The 14,924-nt window shown below is 38.5% G+C and overlaps 1 protein-coding gene across 7 annotated transcripts in view; it reads right to left on the minus strand.

Annotated features, from left to right (window-relative positions):
- The window catches only part of CDKL5 (cyclin dependent kinase like 5), a 110,743-nt gene that overhangs the window by 41,819 nt on the left and 54,000 nt on the right, over positions 1–14,924 (minus strand). For all 7 annotated transcript variants that reach the window (XM_087938270.1, XM_087938274.1, XM_087938275.1 and 4 more), the window contains 5 exons: positions 14,081–14,217; positions 12,668–12,788; positions 11,364–11,423; positions 8,773–8,863; positions 1,259–1,448 (listed from right to left, as the gene is read on the minus strand). In XM_087938270.1, the coding sequence (XP_087794396.1) occupies positions 1,259–1,448; positions 8,773–8,863; positions 11,364–11,423; positions 12,668–12,788; positions 14,081–14,217 (599 nt within the window). The remainder of the gene's footprint in view (positions 1–1,258; positions 1,449–8,772; positions 8,864–11,363; positions 11,424–12,667; positions 12,789–14,080; positions 14,218–14,924) is intronic.

Raw genomic sequence — 14,924 nt, forward strand, 5'->3', positions numbered from 1 at the left:
CCCCAGCTGAACTTGAATTTCTGTCACTAAGTGATGTGGTTGTAAAGCATGACAACACATGACTGTATCACTCATTTAGTGACTGAACTTCCATTACTTTGCCTTGCTATTGATAAGTAAATTTGACTAGGTTTGGACCCTCCCAGCCCTCAGTAAGGTAAGGAACTGCTTTCAACTCCCCCACCTGCCAATCACCCTTCACCTCTGTTCATTTGCAGCCCCAGAACTGCAGTACATCAAGAAATCCAAACTGCAATGTGGCAAGTAGCGCCAGAGCTGCGGAGCCCAGTAGTGTGCTACAAAGCTCCAAAAGCTCAGCACAAAGCCACAATGGCCCAGGAAGCATTCCAAGATGCACTTCGCACCCTGTACTCCAAAGTCCATCTGACCTGGCCCTTCACAAGGCAGATGCTGGCTCCGTGTGACGCCACCTTTCCCAGTCTCACAACAACAAATGTGCTATTTGGAGGACATGGGACAACATAGTGCAATTTGGAGAGTAAAGTGAACAGCTTTAGCGTACAGTCAGGTTGAGCATGCCTTGGCAAGAAGATGGCAAAGATCAGTTGGGCATGGCAGAGCCTGTGGAATGTAGGTAGGGCTTGGGGCTTTGTGCTGTGATGGCTGATCATGGTTTGAGGCTTGAGGCAGCATTCCTCAATGGCAGCTGTGGCACAGGAGTTGAATTAGCAACTTTGAAAGGTTGTTGAGTGAATGGTTGTAAGTTGAGGACTACTCGTATTGAATATGAGCAATATTTTTATCCATTTATTTATTCTAATGAATGTTCAGTCTATTAATTAATGAATTAGTACATTGTAATGTGCAAAATTTCTCCAAATATGAATTAGGAAATGCTCCAATCTGAATTTTTCAAAAATCTTATATAAATGGAGACAAGACAAAAAACATTTCCAATCATAACATTATTAACTTGTGTCATTTATTCTTTGCCATATCTGGAGAAACAAAAGTACACATTCACATTAACTGTAAAAGCACTCCCTCTACTTATTATCTTATCTTTTATCCTTGCTTTTGCCTATCTGTCATTCAGTTCTAATTCTATTTTAACTCTATTTTTATATGATTATATGATTTTTTTTACAATTGTAAACTGCCCAGTCATTTAGATAGTGAGAGGGGCAAATGTCTACATTTGATAAATAAAATACAGTATTGGGAAAATTTTGGCAGAAAGTCTTCATGCAAATTCACTACTAGAAAACATGCATGGTACATTTAAGCTAAACATTACCCGTAGGCCATGGAAACGGGGATTGCTGTAGAAAAGCTTCATTTGTTCTGCAGGAAGTGGTCCTAATACCTTCTGAATTGTAAAAAGTTGATCAATCTCACTTTCACCAGGAAACAGTGGCTGCCCATCACTAAGTTCCCCCAGAATACAGCCTACTGACCACATATCCACAGACTTGCCATAAGGGGCCCTGAAAAAAAAAGCATATTGTGCTATTGCTCTTGATCTCGTATTCCTTTAAGAATTTTAAATTCCTTTAAGAATTTTACCCTGCACTTGTTTTTAAAAAATAGAATCAGTATCAAAGATCCAGACATAATACATACTTCCTTTTAATAATTTGCTCTTATTATAGCTGCAATAGTCACAAACTCACATTTAGCATATGAGAAAAAATAAAGAAACTCTACATATTTTTCATTATTTTGCAGATTGGACCAAATGCCCTTGACTATTTATTATATTCACACCAAGAAATAATGGCTTTGAAAGTAAAATTAATGTTCTTCTTGATTTTTCTTTCCAAGGAATTTAGAGTTAAACTGAAGAAGTAAAAATTAACATGCTTCTTAGTGACTTCATGGACATATCTGCATAATTTTCTTGACAATACATTAAAAGATTTGCCTTGTGTTCTTCTGTTATTTTTACTCTTCCAATCCATCCTGTGTCCTGATCAACTAATATAACAGAATGAAACTATTCAATAATTATTTCTGATTAGCTTTAGTTTATAGTTCAGGTCATAAACTTCCCTAGTTACTATGAAGGCAACATTTTACACAGTAGTGGGATTCAAATTTTTTAACAACCGGTTCTGTGGACGTGGCTTGGTGGGCTTGGCTTGGTGGTCATGTGACTAGGTGGGAGTGGCCAACTTAACATCACTCACATCAAGAGGTGCTTTGCCTGGCCTCTCTTCGCCTCAACGAGATACAATTTCCCCGTCTATTTATTTACTACTACTGAACATCCAAAATACACTATTTAATCCTATGTATATACGCCATATGTATACATACATATTAGCACCTAGAAAGATATATTATCTACTACATATACTGCATGTGCATATGTACACACACACACACACACACACACACAGAGCTCTTCTAAAACTATACAAATTCAACCTCACTTACTCCATTTGGAAAAACACATCCAGAATCTACTTTCTGTCACACATTCTTATAACCTCTGTACATTAGAACATTACACACAGCTTCAGATTTTCTTCCCGAGCATTCACATGACTGTTAGAGCCAGGAGATGTCATGGATTGATTAAAATGTGGTGAAACTCACTTAGCAATGCTCTTGCTTAGCAACCAAACTTTTGGACTCAATTACAGTCATAAGTCAAGGACTATCTATCTCTGCCTTCCTCTACATGGCAGCCTTGTCCTAGTAAACACCTTCTCCTTTCTGGCAATTTTCCTCTCTGTAAGAGGCATCAAAATAATCCAGACGATATAAGGTTTCCTCCTGGAGCAGGAGGTTGGACGAGATGACCGTCGAACCGGGATTTCATCCGACCAGCTGGCCCCTCTCCTGAGTCTCCACACGGCCCATTTTTGATGAAGGTAAGTGCAGGGTCCGCGTGAAGGCTCTGGGTGGGGGCAAAGTGGGCCTTCTGGAAGTCCGGAAAAGGCCTGTTTCCAGCTTCTGGAGGGCCTCGAGAGCCCAGGGGAAGCTGTTTTTGCCCTCCCAGAGGAAAAAAAATAGCCCACCCCTGCCAAGATCCCTTTGCCCTAGATTGCTGTGCTGTTTCAAAGCGTCTTCTGAAGCCACGTCTAGTACCAGGATTCGTGGTCCTTCCTTCTCCTTTTTTTCTCTCTCTTTCCCTTCCTTCCTCCCTCCCTCCATGTATCTATCTATCCATCCATTCAAACAACTATAGATCTCATTCACTTGCCCCTCCGTCCCTCCCTTTCTTCCCTCCCTCTTTCTTTCTTGTCTATCCCTTCTTCCTTCCTTCCTTCCTTTCTCTTTTCTTTTCTTTGTCTCTCCCTTCTCTCTTTTCTTTCTTTCTTTCTTTCTTTCTTTCTTTCTTTCTTTCTCTCTCTCTCTTTCTTTCTTTCCTCTCTCCCTCTTTCTCCCCCCCTCTTTCTCTTCCTCCTCCCCTCTCTCCTTCTAAGGCTAGGAGACCTGTTAGGAATGTAAGTCACCTAATAGTTATTTGGGTTGGAAATCTATAAACTAGGATAGACATTTTAATACTATGTCTTTAAGAGAATCCTAAAACTGTAATTGGGTGTGGTTTCTCAAACGGCCATAAGATGGAGCCAGAACCCCGGGTTGTTTTAGTCTCAGAAGAGAGCGTGAGTGAGTCTCTGTTTCCTTCTGTTGGAGAGCATTGCCGTTCCTCCTAATGCTTGTTACTGATCGTTGATGTAAGTCTGTTACTGAACTGTTTTTGATACTGGAATTTGATATTTGGATTATCCCTGGGCTCAAAAATGACTGATTTAACTGTGAATGACTTGGACTGTGTTTGAACTTTGCTTAAACATTTACTGGAAGTAAAAACCTACATTTACTGTACAGTGTATCTGTGTGCTGTGTGTGCTGGGAGAATTTGACGAGGATTTATGTTCATGACAGTGTCCATGCACACATACATCTTACATGTAAACTGTTTAGAACAGGTCTTCTGAAAGGTGGAGATATGTTAGCTCATTTGAACTTCATGAAAAGAACTTTTCAAGAGCACATGAAAAAGAACTGATATTTTCAGAGCTGCATCAAGTTTACATCATTCTTTCCCAATTGGATGAAAGTTATAATGATTACGTATCTTCACTGGAAGTCCTGCCCAGAGATAAACTAACATTGACTGACATAACTGGAAGGTTGTTAGAAGAGGCAAGAAGACGGCTGGATAGGGACCTGAAAAAGGAACAACCACAAGAAGAGGATTTGTCTTCAACTGCCTATACTGTTAGGAAATGTTTTTCTTGTGGGGCTAGGGGACATATAGCTAAATTCTGTAAGAAGGGGAAAAGACAGAATACTGGTAATCACCAGAAGGCTAAGAAGAATGTTTAGCTATGTCTAGCAATTCAACTGTAAACCATGATTTGTGGGTTGTTGATAGTGGAGCATCGCAATGCATTACTAAAGATAGAAAAAGGTTTGTAAAAATGTCTACAAGTAAGCAACATGTATCACTGGCAAATGGTTGGAAGATGAAAGTGTCTGGTCAAGGTACTGCATATTGTTCTTGTATAAATGAACATTTAACTATGTTATATGTACCTAAACTGAAATTTAATTTATTATCAGTAAGGACTTTAGTTAATATTGGTTATGTAGTAACCTTAGGGGAGATAACCGTATAATAGAGAAAGAGGGTAAAAGTTTTACTGCTACTTTAGAGAATGATTTATATGTGATACATGATGACCAGTTGCAGATGGCTAACTCAGTTTATAACAATGTTAAGCCACATGATGAATGTATACATTTACTGCATAGACATTTGGGGCACATAAATTTCAAAATGCTCAAACAGTTGAATTGTCAGAGGGAGTAAAATTGAAACCCTGTAGCAAGTATTTAAACTAATGCTTGTAGCCAAGATAAAAGCAAGGTTACTCCTGCAAACAGACTAAATGGGTTTAAGACCAAACAACCTTTAGAGCAGTGATGGCTAACCTATGACATGTGTGTCACTTGTGACACGCGTGTCACTTGTGACACGCCTGTTGGTGTGGGGAAAACCTGCACATTTAGAGGCTGCCTGTGCTCTGCTCCAATCCCTGCTCCCTGCTTGTTGTGTGGACACGTGGTGTCACCGCTGCCACGAGATCTTTGCAGCAGAGAACCAGTTTTAACCGCCATAAACTGAGGTTTGTCAGTTTCATTACCTCAGGAACGCTACAGGAGGAAAGGAGTTCCATGAGGTTCACAGCCCTGTAAGGTAGCCTTCTGATCCCCACATCCTGCACCTGCAGCCCTGAGACCAGGCAGATGAGTTTCACAGCCCTGTGTGATCACCCCAGCCCAGTCCATCATAAACATCGCAGGAGGACTGCACCACAACAACCAGACACAGTGCTCACGATAAGCAGCATCAGGTGGCTGTAAGTGCAATTAATACTAAAATCTGCATTTCTGTCTTTGTGGCTTTCCCTTCTTCTCTCCACTGTAAAACGCTTGGATGTCTAGTCTGCAGCATTCAGCCCCTCTCCAGCTCCTCTATGCTTTAATTGCCTCCATAGCACCTCTTGCAGTTCTTGCTTCTCACCATCCTCACAGAGCACCATGCAAACCCTCCCCAAAAAATCTCCAAAACACAAACCAAAAAAACCCCTTATTTTGGACATCATATTGACTTTAATTTCTTTCTCCTGGCAGGGTTCTTCTTCTGAGGCTGAAAATTTAGCAAATGCAATTCAGCAACAGAAAAGTCACTAAGGTAAATCATTATTTGTTTTTTTGCTTTTTGAACTAATAAATATAATAAATATATTAAAAATATAACTCTTTCTTTATTGGGGCTGCAAATATTACCAAATTATTGATATTTCTTGAAGTGACACACGACCCGAGGAAGGCTACACTTTTTTCCGATTTTCGACATACCAAGCTGAAAAGGTTAGCCATCACTGAACTAATGTATAGTTAAAGAATTAACTAAGATAGGCTTTGTAGCTGGCATGGCTAATCCATGTTTGTTTAAAAGAGAAAGTAATGGTGTAATTTCATTGTTGCTATTGTTTACTGATGACATATCATTAATCACCAAAACTGAACAAGAAGCTACTAAAATAATATCATAGAGAAGAAATTTAAGATAAAACAGTTAGGATAAATTAAACAATATCTTGGATTAAAGATAGATAGAACTAGGGGAGGATACAAAATCTCACAGGTAGATAAAATTAACCAATTACTAAAGAATTTTAAAATGGAACTTTGTAAACTGGCTAAAAGACCGATGAGCCAGGAGTTTAGCCATAGTGATGTTCAAAGTCCAATTTTTGATAAGAACATTTATCAGTCCTTGATTGGTAGTTTATCTTATCTCAGTAATTGGTCAAGCCCAGTTAGCGAAATTTAATGCTGAGCCGACTGAAAGGCACTAGCAAGCTGCTAAACGTGTGTTAAGATATCTGAAACAAACAATGCATTATGCATTGTATTTGGAGACTAAAGATGAACTGAATTTAACTGCATATGCTGATGCAAGTTTTGCAACAGACATAAATACACGAAAATCTACATCGGGTACTGTAGTATTATTGGGAAAAGCATTGATTGGATGGAGATCTATTAGACAGAAACATCTAAGTTTGTCAACAATGGAGGCTGAATTCTCATGTTTGCCTTTATTATGTACAGATTTAGTTTTGTATAAGCAACTATTGATTGATATGGGAATTGATGTAACAGATTCTATTGTTGTTTACGAAGATAACCAATCAGCAATACAGATGGCTTCAAATATTGCTGTTAAGACAAGAACGAAACACACAGATTTAAGATATTTAAATGTGAGACAATGTGTGCAAAGTAAAATGATTGAGCTGGAATACTGTATGTCAGAAAACAATAAAGCAGATCATTTTACAAAGGCCCAAGGCTCTATAAAGCATAAGGCTTGCTGTGAAGATTAGGGACTTAGAATGTAAGGTTGTATATATTGTCCTACCCAGAAGGGGAGAATGTTAGGAATGTAAGTCACCTAACAGTTATTTGGGTTGGAAATATATAAATTAGGACAGACATTTTAATACTATGTCTTCAAGAGAATCCTAAAATTGTAATTGGGTGTGGTTTCTCAAACAGCCATAAGATGGAGCCAGAATCCTGGGTTGTTTTAATCTCAGAAGAGAGTGTGAATGAGTTTCTGTTTCCTTCTGTTGGAGAGTATTGTCGTTCCTCCTAATGATTGTTACTGATTGTTGATGTAAGTTTGTTAGTGAACTGTTTTTGATACTGGACTTTGATATTTGGATTATCCCTGGACTGAAAACTGACTGATTTAACCGTGAATGACTTGGACTGTGTTTGAACTTCGCTTAAATGTTTATTGGAAGTAAAAATCTACATTTACTGTACAGAGTATCTGTGCGCTGTGTGTGTATTATTCTTCACTACTCTCACTACGTCTCCCTGTATGCGCTCATTCTCCTAACGGGGAATTACCTCAACAAGACCCACCCAAAACAAAAACTCCTTTGGATCAAGCCAGCCATTGCCATTCGGCTTATTCAACCCAAGACACAGACACATACATACTCAAGCAAACTTCTGTGATGCTTGGCTGCAAAGTACAAACTAACTCTTTTTTTGCAATGCTTATTTTTTTTTCAGCCCAAAGCCTCTCCCGATGTTTTCCTCTCCATTGTCATAGCGCCGGGCTGCAAGGGGGAAAACCTTAGGCGCGCACACATGTGCACACACACATACACATGTGCATGGGTTGAAGAGGTGAGCTGTTATGGAGTGGTCTATCAAGCACAGAGGCAACGAAAAGGGAAGGGGATCAAAATGGGAAGCCTCTGCCCATTAAAAAAATCAGTAACTGAGGAGCTTCCCCTTTTGTCCACCCTTCCCTCTGGTACCTCCATGCCTGATACCAAAAGGACAGTTCTGCTTCTGCACCCCCAATGCCACCACCGTTCACCTTCCGCTTCCCCCCCCAAGAGCCTTTGTGGCTTGCAATCTCCTATGGCTACTGCCCATGGTGCACTAGCAGGTGGAAGCCCCCTGGGGTCCCATGCCCTCTCCTTCCTACCTCTTTCTTCCTCAATGCACAGGTAGGGACATGGCTTTCCTATGTGGGGGTGGGGTGGTCCCAGGAAAAAGCCAGCGAGCAGGGCATGTAGGCACCCATATCACCAGCGGCCAGTCTTAGATCCACATTACTGCCTTGGCCCCATCCCTGGGCACGAGCACAGGAGGCTCCAAGCATGCAAGGACTGGGCTGGCATCCTGGGTGAAAGGCAGCGCTCAGCAAGCAGTCCGCAGGGGCACCAGGCCCTGCGCGCTCACCACCTCATGTGCACGCCCAGGGGGTGGTGCTGAGATGGTGCTGCAGATGTAAGGCTGGGCCTGGGCGAGGAACCAGAGAGCAGCTAGGCCATGGGTGTAATTCTAGGCGAGCAGCCAAGGCAAGGGGCCAGGCGGGGTGGGGCAGGGCTAGCCAGTGGTGTGATCAACCAGTTTGCCAAACGAGGCAAAAAGTTAACAAGGGGTGCGGTCAAACTGGACAGAACCGTCTGAATTCCATTCCTGATTTCAGATCATTACACACAACATGTAATTTAAAGAAAGGTTTTTAATATGTAACTATTCTCTTAAATCATGGAATACATCAATAAATTGTTACTAAGAAATATTGAATCACACGTTAAATTTCCACAGCCCATCTTTGCTCTATTGGAAAATACACATTAGCAACATGATCTTTAAATACCATACTTAAAAAGAAAAATTCCACAAACACAAAAACACACGAACATATATAATTGTGTCACATTATTAATAAATTCTAAGTTTACTTACCCTAGCAAGAGTTCAGGAGAACGATACCATCTGGTGGCAACATATTCTGTATAGTTCGCATTGCTACCTTCTGACAAATTCCGTGCAAAACCTTCATTAAAATAATATTAAGGTGATCTTAACTTATTGGTAATTCACTAATTTATTATCTTTTTAATCCTGAAATTCTATATATGGATAAGGGTTTTAAAAGATTAGAAAAAATAAAACACTGTAACATATTTATTAACCAGGAAAAAAATCTTGACCATTTGAAATTAAATATTAAAAGGAAATGCAAATTCATTTGCATTTGAAGTTTATTTTATATATCACCAGATGCATTCAGGTACATTAATGAAATAAAATATTAAACTTTCCAAGTCCAATAATTTCAATTTACGCAATAAAAAACATATACAGAAACTTCTTTGCACTTTACAGAAAACTATATGTGTATCAACTTCTAGTTCTTTGGACAGAATAACGTCACTGAATATGCAGCTTAAATGGTTTGATCATGGTGTGTCTCATTTTTACATTAAAACTGTAAGTTTAGATAAGTGCTCAGGTGACTAATTCTACAGTTTTGAGTGGGAATAACCTGTCACAAAAAATGAAATGGAACCTGAATCACCATAGCACTGTAGTAGTGTGCATTTGTTAAAAGTGTTAAATTCTTAATGTTCTTCAATTTTCTTAGTATCAGAAAATGCACTACTTCTGCTTCAGCAGATGCTTGTAATTAAGCAAGCAAAAGGCTTTTTGCTTGCTTAATTACAAGTATATCATCCAATACATAGGACAATATACTTGCAATCTTTAGAGTCTCTTATGTATAGCATTTCTAATATTATCAGATAGCTGAAAAAAAAAAGGATACACTGTTCAGCTAATTTCCAGTATTACAACAAAGAGTATTGGCACTTATTTTCAGGATAATACGTTTTAAGGCTATAGCTTTTAAAGTCAAAAGTTGCCCTAGTTTAACAGCTAAACTCACTATGTGTTTTATCTAGCAGACAGACAGATAGGCAGACAGGCAACCAGGGGTGAGCCGCTGGTGGTTCAGGAGAGCCCCTAGCTAAGATTCTGTGTAGTTTGGAGAACCCACGCCTGGCTGGCCCTGCCCACCCCACCTTGCCCCTCCTATGAGTCCCCACGCGGCCCATTTTGGATGCAGGTAAGTACAAGGCGCATGCAGAGGCTCAGAGAGGGTGAAAAATGGGCCCGTTTCCGGCTTCCAGGGAGCCTCCGGAGCCTGGGGAGGCCATTTTCGCACTCCCAAAGGCTCAAAGAATGCCCCCAGAGCCTAAGGAGGGTGAAAAACGGGCCTCCTAGAAGCCGGAAGGGAAGGCCAGAAATGGGCCCATTTCCGGCTTCCAGAAAGCCTCTGGAGCACGGGGAGGCTGTTTTCGCCCTCCCAGAAGCTCAAGGAAAGTCTCCAGAGCCTGGGGAGGGCAATAATACCCCCCACCGTGGTTCAGGAGGCAAATTAGGCATGCCCATCATGGCCATGCCCACCCAACAACCAGGCAGAGAACTCTTTGATAAATTTTTTGAAGCCCACCCCTTCAGGCAACCTATCTTTCATTATGCTTGAACAGTTTTTCAAATAAGTTTCTCTGCCATTAATGATCTTTTTTACTGAAGCATTTCACATTTTTAAAATTTTTTGACTGACCTCCCCCCCGGCCCCCACACACACTGAAGTCAGCACTCTAAGACACTATGAAAAATACTAAGAATACAAACAGATTTCTTGTGTTCTAGTTATACAGGTAATCCTTGACATATTACCATTTAACAATGGCTTAAAGTTACAACAGAAAAAGTTATTTGACCTGTGCTCACATTTATGACTTACGGTCATGTAATCACAATTTGGGTACTTGGCAACTGGCTTGGTTTATAACCTGCTGCAGTATCTTGCAGTCATGTGATCGCAATTTGCAAACTTTTTTGCGGATTTCCACAAAAAATGTCCACTGGGAAAGCTGGGTTTACTTAATAATCACAATTTAACGATCCTGGTGATTTGCTTAACAACCACTGTAAAAAATGTTGTAAAATTGGATCACCTTATGATTGCAATGGCTTACAATGGAAATTCCGGTCCCAATTGTGGTCATAAGTCAAGGACTACCTATATAAATATTAATTTTAGTACCAGTAAAACTGCATTTCCCAGTAATCATAACCAAAATATTGCTAACCAGTAGAATAACTACTGTTTAGATAGCATACTGAGATGACATGATGGAATGTTTTTTAGATTTCAAGGAGGGTCTGGATTCCAGAGGAACAACAGACAGCAAAGTCTGGATAATTTGGTTGAGAGATAGAGGGTCAAGACAACTTCTCCATGGAAGTTCTTGAATATATTTTAATGATGCAAGTAGTTTGTTTTTAGCTTTGAAGATTCTGTCTATGGATGTAGAACAATGAAGGAAACTGCTTAGAGGAAAAATAATGTGGTTTTCTCAATTTTTTTAATATTTCAGTATTGTATTAAACTATAATTAAAAAGGTCATTTACTGTCATAAAATAATTCAAATTATAAAGAATTGTAATAAAGGTATCTCTTTAATATATTTTTAAAAAGCCTTACCAAAGTCACACAATTTCAAAATATCATTGTGGCTTATTAGGAGATTTTCTGGCTTGATATCTGAAATATTCAAATGCACAGCAAATAGTTAATGAATCACAACATATACACTGTTCTGCATTAACAAGCAACTGACTCCAGAGATGGTATTCAGCAGGTTCTGACCAGTTTTGGAGAACCAGTATTTTGAGTAGTTCGGAGAACCAGCAAATGCCACCTCTGACTGGAGATTTTACAGTAGCTTTCCCCTGCCACTCCCACCAAGCCATGCCCATAGAAACGGTAGTAAAAAAAATTGAATTCAACCACTGACTGAAACAGTACAGCATATTATTCATTTACTGCATTTATACTCACCTTTTCTCCAAACAGTCAAAATGGCATATTTTGGAAGGAGGGTTCCCCTAATTTTAATTCCACAACAACAGCCTTATGAGGTAATTGGGCTGAGAGTGAGTGACTGGCCCAAAGTTACCCAGCTGGTTTTTTTGCCTAAGGGACAGGTAGAACTCAGAGTCTCCAGTTTCCAGGCTAGCATTTTAATCACCACAGCAAACTGGTTTTCTTTCAAATCCAGGATTTTTTTGTAAAGAACCTTCAGCAATAGAGACATAATGGCCAAATGTCAAACTGATGTTGTGGGTGCTCCAACACCAAATGTTTTTAAGAAGAGACTGGACAACCATTTGTTTGAAATGGCATAGGATTTCCTGCTTGAGGAGGGAGTTGAACTAGAAAACTTCTAAGATTCTTTCAAACTATTACTTTGATGAATTTTAATAGACAATGACTTCTCACTTTCCAGAAGTTACTGAACCATGATAATAGAACAACCAATAGAAAGTATATTGGAATAATAGTTACCAAGTTTAACTAAACGTCTATAGTAAAGGAAAGCTTAATACTAGTCTAGGGGAAAATATTTAGTTTTTAAACCTGAAGTTCAGTAACTGGTTAAATTCAATTATGAATACATTTTAATGAAATTACAATTACAAAATTTATTAAAAAATCATCAGAATAAAGAAATGTATTAATGATAAAGAGAAAATTACAAATTATTCACAAAGAGTATGTTATTTAGATTCATTAAAATCAGTGGGATTTCTTAGCTAACTCCTATCAATTTTATTTTACAAGTGTGTGCATGTGTGTATTATTATCATGAAGAAAATTATGCCTCATGTATTATTTTAAATTAACAAATAGACAATAAATTTACAATAATTGGTGAAATCAATTTTCTTGCTAAAACATATTTAGGCTTTCAGGAAAAGATACATTCTAAAGTTTAATTTACTTACCTCTATGAACAATATCATTTTTATGACACCAATGAATTGCTTTAATCAGCTGGTAGATATAACTTTTTACTTTTTCAGGAGGGACTCCATTTGGCATTTCTTCTAGCAACTCAAGCATATTCTATGTTCAACATCATTAAAGACAGAAAGAACTAAATTACAAATTCTGCAATTTAAGATTTATCCACTATCTAGAAAAGTGTTAAACAACCATTAATGGCTTGTAATATGGTCCTCTTGTACAAGAGAAATAAAAAACAGCATTCATGATCATTTAATTTATACAATAATAGCTCGATACCCGTGCTTTGCGACTAAACTATGTAGTCCAGCTTAGTTTTTTGGGAGGAAAATAATGAAAAAAAAAATTCTGCCTCTGCCTACCAGCATCCATCTTTATTCATCTGGCTAGTGTCCTGTCAGTGTGTGAGAGAGTTGAGGCCTGTTTGGAAAGTGAAACAGTATTTGCTGTGTGAGCAAGGAGACAGCAAGGAGCCTTGGCGTGGCTTAGCTCAACTTTTCTGTACTAAAGGTACTGTGAAACTAAAACTGCAACTCCTCTCCTCTGCTTGTGTTTTGCATTTGGAACAGATTTCTCTTCAGGTGGTGAGGGGGAGTTGAACTCCTTAGCATTAGAGCATATTAATAATAATATAGGAAATACTAATGCTCTGATGGTCATTTTGAAAAACTCTTTCTTAGTGAGCACCTAGAAGCCAAGAGGAACATACGTGGCAAATTTCAAGTTTGTAGGCTTTATGGTTCTGGAAATTTTGTGATGATGCGTGAGTGGTATTTTGCTTTTATCTATCTATCTAAAAGGCAAATAAAAATAATTTCTAAAAGCTGTAAAGTGCTACCAATGCGTAGCACTGCAAATGCAAAGCACAATAAAACCTAAAGCAGCAAATAATATTTTCTATTAAAATAACAATCAGCAATGGTATTATGTTATAAATCTGTATACCAACTATAGAGCAATTCAATTGGTTTTAAGAAAATGCATATTCACCAATTTCCCCCTAAGAATAATGTGTTTGTCTGAACTTGGTTTAGCTATTGTGACAACTTAGCCACTGTAGTTTATAAACCATAGCTTATACATTAGCTTATTACATAAATCTAGGATTATAACTTCATCAATTAACTATATTTTAAAATGCTATTCCTTATTTAATATATAAACTGAATTATATTTACTTTGCAGTGAAAAAGATAAGTTGAAGGTTGTTTTCGGGCATTCCCTCAATGTCAAATTTTAAGAAAAATTACTGCAAAGACTTAGTATTTCTTAATATTACTAAGATTGCTATAGAATACTAATGACAGCGTATAGCATTTTTATACATAAAACATGTTTGAAATTTAGCAATTTGTATTCAGGAACACCTTTTTTCTAAATAAATAACTTACTTTTTCTACATATTCAAACACCAAATACAATTTTCCTCTTCTTCTAAAAGCTTCTTTTAGTTCTACAATATTTTCCTGCTTCAAAGTACGAAGCATTTTAAGTTCTCGTAAAGTTGTTTCTTTGACCTCTTCATTTTCTGTAAGTTGAAGAGTGAAAGATTGTAAAATATATGCAACTCTTTTCCCAAAACTTGTAGAAAACCTCTGTGATTGCTAAGAGCTGACACTGACTTGATAGCACATAATTAATCAATCTTTAAATCCTGAGAAACAAACTGTCAGCCTAAACCAGTGGTGGGATTCAAATTTTTTTATTATCAGTTCTGTGGGCGTGGCTTTGCAGTCATGTGACTGGGTGGGCATGGTTATGTGATCATGTGACTGGGTGGGTGTGGTCAATTTAACAGTCCATTAGACAATACACAGCATCCCCCTTTTCTATTCTTCTTTTTAATACTGCATGAAGCTTTTGCTCTAGTTTTTTTTTTTTTTACTAGGGAGGAGACATTGGCAATGCCCGGGGATTTCTGGGAATTTCTCCTCTGTGTTAAAGGTACCAAAATAACTAAGATGATGTAAGGTCTCCTGCTGAAGCAGGGGGTTGGACTAGATGACCTCTGAGGTCCCTTCCAGACCTGGATTGCTGTGCTGTTTCAAAGCATCCTCTGAAACCACATCTAGTGCCAGAGTTTGTGGTCCTTCCTCCCTCTCCTTTTTCTCTCCCTCCCTCCTTCCATATCTCATTCACTTCACTTCCCTCTTTCTCCCTTCCCTCCCTCTTTCTTTCTTTCTCTTTCTTTCTCCCTTCCCTCCCTTTCTTTCTCCCATCCTTCCCTCTTTCTCC

This window comes from Pseudonaja textilis, chromosome 8 (assembly GCF_049901715.1).
Source record: "Pseudonaja textilis isolate UNSWEBS1 chromosome 8, rPseTex1.2, whole genome shotgun sequence".
Taxonomy (NCBI): Eukaryota; Metazoa; Chordata; class Lepidosauria; order Squamata; family Elapidae; genus Pseudonaja; species Pseudonaja textilis.